A 4,465-nucleotide genomic window follows, 5' to 3' on the forward strand; every position below is an offset into this window, starting at 1 on the left:
TCCCAATGGTGAAGAATCATTTTCAAAATTATAGTAGCCGGATCCGAATCCTCACCAAAATCTAATAATTTCGTCCTCGTCACATACGCCACATCTCTGCCAAATTTCGTACGCATCCGTCCACAACTTTGTTTGTGAACAAGATGTATATAAAAAAATAAATATAAAAAAATAGAGACAGGGGTGAAAACAACCTCCATCCACCTTTGGAGGCAGAGGCAATAATATTCAGAGTTTGCACAATTGGTGAAGCATTTTGAAGAAATCAACATCACCAAATTGAAATTCACGTTTTATTGGAAAGTACAAGGAGATAGAACCAACTACATTGAATGTAGATGCAATGATTACAAGAACAAAGAATAATTATTCAGCGTAAAGACAAGCATGCTAATAAATGGTTAATGAGAAACCTCAAACAATGACTTCAAATAAAGCAGAATACAGAGTTATGAACACCACAGCATGCCAAATTTCTCCTGAAAAGGGAATCATGTTATCTTGGTGAATATTGATATATATAGTGCGATGCTAAATCAACATCTCAGAAAATGCCACGTTGTTAAATGCGATACAGTTGTAATAGTCATTTGTACAAAAATTAATCAAACTAAGATCCAAAAGGACCGTGCTTATTTGCTGGCCAAAGACAACAGCATAAAATCGTTATAAAGTAGATATTACATGTACTGGTTACGTGCCTCTTAGGGTAATGCGTCACACAATCATGAAGTTAAATGATAGTCAAAATGACCATTTGGGGGACCGGGGGGTGGAATGAGGCGTAACAAGCTTGAATAAGACAACCGCTACACAAACCCAGTTATATTTGTGTGTAGTTGAGGTCAAAGATTATTACAACAGGTGAGGCAACAGCAAAATTTCCTGTTTATCAAGTAGTTATTAGGAAAAATGGGGGGAGGGGCAGAGTCTTTGGACCAATGAAAACCTCCAACAGGTTAAACCTCAGGAATAGAATGGTCCATCTGCTTCTTCACCAGGCCGAAAGCCATCCTGAAAAAGGACGCGCACAGTTAGACCGTGCAAACAGTGGTCAGCTCAATTCCGAGGATGAGTTGCATAATCTCCACGGATCCTTTAAAGACTTCCCAAAGCACTTTGCATCATCAGACACAAACACTCAGAATCTTACTTTTTCATAATGTGGTCGTAGACATAGGACGGCATGATAGTCAATGTGATGATGCTACCCGAAGTCTGAAGAATTTCCGAAATTTGCATATCCTGAAGAGTGGTGGGGAGGGATGAGGATTAAAAGAGAATTGGAAACAGTTTGATTTTTTTAAATATATTTTAAGAGGAGAAAATGAGAAATCAAAACGTTATTAATCATTATCATTTAAATAGAATAAATACCTAAACTCAAAGGATAATAAATTAACAATTAACTTGATGCAAGATCTGAGATTCCAAGATGGAGATTTCTCACCGCATTCATTTTAAAGTCTCTTTATGCTATAACACAATGGGTAATGATACAAAAGTAGTACTTGATGTGTAGTACTGTCATTGCATAATGTTTTGTAATGGTGAGCTGTATATGTTGGCAGGGCCTGATGTTTGACTAAAGGCGATTTGGGCAGGAATTTGTTCATGGTACCGGCAACGACTCGCTTATTCTTCGAGGAAGTCACAGTGTGATCTTGAATGTCCGCCAACGAATGCGATCGGACGGGACACCCAGTTGAACATCCATTCGAAGGACGGCACACACATTTATGTCTCGTCCTGCCTGTGAACACCGTGACGACAGTTCATAGCTGGGTCGGAATTCAAACCCAGGCTAGAGTGCGTACCTCCAGAACATCCTGCCAGCCCATATGGTAAATGGATACCCCTTGACCAACTTCAAAGTAAAGACCATTCCCCTGGAGCTATGAATGACTATATATGGGACTGTGGGGAAAATCGAAGGAAGTCACCTCCACCTCACACACCCCAGGGCCAAAAGGCCCCAACTTTGTGCGATTTCACTTAGCTGTATAATAGCTAGCGTTGACCGACATGCTCCATTCTGAACAAAACTAGCAAAAACAAAACTACACCCAGTTCAACGTCCATCGAGCCTGCCTGCAAAACGCCGGGATGACAGTTTACAGCTGGGTCGGGATTCAAACCCAGGCGAGACCGCTCAGAGGAGTGTGCGTACATCCAAGCCATCCTACCAGCCCCTCGATAAAAGCACCAACGATTAAACCAAACCCTAACAAGAACAGAACCTAACAAGAACAGAACAAAACAAAAAAACAAAAAAAAACAACAAAAAAAAACAGACAAGTCAACACGAGTGTAGACCATTTAGCATTACACTGTGGCAGCTGCAGGGATCAAACAAATATAGGAGATGGGTTAAAATAAAAAGGCAACACAAGTAATCATAGATGATCATTTGAGGACCAGTTCACTGGTAATTCCCTGTTTGTCGTTAAAGGCGGCAAAAAGGGTTGGCGTCAGGAAGGGCATCCGGCCGTAAAACATTGCTTCAAAAAGGGGACCGAAAAACAACAACAACCACGGTTCCCGAAAAAGGCCAACCCCCGCTTGCGGGGAAAAATGGCCTCTAAAGGTGTTTTTTTTTTTTTGTTTTTTTTAAGTAATCATAGATGATGACGATCAATTTAAACAAAACTCCATAAGAGGTAGCACCTTGACACCAATGACATTCTGTCCATTGACTTCACAGAGATGGTGATCAATGAGTAGGCCGTTGCGTGCGGCGGATGTGTCCTTGGCTATGGATGTGATTTTGCCATTCTTGAAAGTGAAGCCAACATAACCAGCGCTGCCCTTGTGCATTGTAATTGTTCGCTCAAAAGGCCTGCAATGCAGGACGGTTACAAAACACATTTTATGGTCCATTGTGACAAGAGGGTAAAAACGCCGCAAGAGAGGGGAAAAGGTTACAATTTGTTAATGAAGTTTGGGGTGGAAGGGGAGGGGGCAGGAAGGGTAAAAAGGTAAACAAGATAACATCCTGAGAAGCCCCATCAGAAGGGTACAATCGGCCTGACATAAAACTCATGGCTTTGCTATAAATGGCCTTCTACCTGTCTCGCACTGCCATGACGATGCTCTCTGCTGAAGCTTTTTTCAAGGCCTTGTGGGCCTTGTCAGCATCCCAGCCACAGCAATTTTGTCCATCAATCTGCAATACCTGGTCGCCAAATCGCAGACCGACAAGTGCGGCCGGCTTCCCAGCCTGGACCAGCTGTATGAAGATCCCCTGAAGGAGTGATGAATGGGGAAGTGGAAAAATAAACAACATTCATTCACGACAACCCTGCCCTCTCCTCCTCCCCAGTATTGTCATTTGAAACATCGCGTAGCTTTCATGCCTCATATTAACCGCGACACAATCATGAACGACAAACCTGTTCAGGACTGCAATACCTTGTCGATCGCACGGAGGCGCAACCCAATCTTCTCTTCGCCATCCTTACACAATATGACTTCACGAATACCGTTCTGCGTCTCCGCACGCCGCAGGCCAATATCATTTCCAGTCACCGGAGCAACCATTTGATTCAAGCCCGATGGGCGCAAGGACAGTGGCTGCACAGTACACAAAAAAAACATAAAAACAATTAATCAAAGTAAACAATTACTCGTATGTGAACGTCTGGCAAATGGAAATGTCACTTTTACACACAATCCAAACCACTGTTAAGGTAATTTTATTGACAAGGCCTGTGTTGGGCCTCTCCATGCACCAATCACAACAAGGATTCATAGGTGTCGAACATCCACTACCGTGTTTTTGATATGTTGGAGTTAGGAATCTCTGCCTTTGCTTGCAGTTCACCCCCCCCCCCACCCCCGATTATTTTCAACTGTTATTATTAGCAAGCACGCAACATCTCAGAACCTGCCCGACATGAATGTTTACCTGGACTCGTCATTCCAACAAACCTGTTTCCCTAGGTCGAGGCCTTTAGAGACTAGCTTAATGCACCACACCATGTGACACCTTGCACTGACCACAATGACAGAGGCTCAAAGCTCCTAGCCCTTTGCTGCTCTTCCACCACAATTCCACTAAATGTAAGGTTTCACAAAATGTATCTGGAGTTGCTCATCTGAGATCCAAATGGTTGCCATTGCCGAAGAATCGGTCAGTTGACTAAACTGATGAGGGTTGGTGTTGCCTGTGGTCTAACACATTTGCACAGACTATTTTGAGAAGAGAAACAAGTTTGAAAACAACCGAAGAGAGTTGGCCGTTCTGATAGACAAATAAAACTCCTCTGTGGAGCCTGTTTAACTCACGCCTCTGGAACATGAAGATCAGGACAAAATGGAAAAGGAGAAAACACCAACAGCAGAGTAGAAGTGAGAGCGAGATCAAGGAGAGGAAGAGGACGCATCAGGGTGAACACGCTGAACGAATAAAACACAGCAAGAAGAGGAAGGGGCAAGTGGGGATGAAACGGAAAAGGAACAAATC

At 43.0% G+C, this 4,465-nt stretch overlaps 1 protein-coding gene across 5 annotated transcripts in view; it reads right to left on the minus strand.

Annotated features, from left to right (window-relative positions):
* Positions 1 to 279: 279 nt before the first annotated feature.
* The window catches only part of LOC137436754 (syntenin-1), an 881,728-nt gene continuing 877,542 nt past the window's right edge, over positions 280 to 4,465 (minus strand). For all 5 annotated transcript variants that reach the window (XM_068130820.2, XM_068130818.2, XM_068130819.2 and 2 more), the window contains exons 5-9: positions 3,412 to 3,573; positions 3,069 to 3,244; positions 2,668 to 2,839; positions 1,154 to 1,245; positions 280 to 1,014 (exon numbers count right to left, since the gene is read on the minus strand). In XM_068130820.2, coding sequence (XP_067986921.1) covers positions 960 to 1,014; positions 1,154 to 1,245; positions 2,668 to 2,839; positions 3,069 to 3,244; positions 3,412 to 3,573 — 657 coding nt within the window. In that variant the 3' untranslated portion in view covers positions 280 to 959. The remainder of the gene's footprint in view (positions 1,015 to 1,153; positions 1,246 to 2,667; positions 2,840 to 3,068; positions 3,245 to 3,411; positions 3,574 to 4,465) is intronic.

The sequence above is a fragment of the Myxine glutinosa genome, chromosome 11, assembly GCF_964187855.1.
Source record: "Myxine glutinosa chromosome 11, kmMyxGlut1.1, whole genome shotgun sequence".
NCBI lineage: Eukaryota > Metazoa > Chordata > Myxini > Myxiniformes > Myxinidae > Myxine > Myxine glutinosa.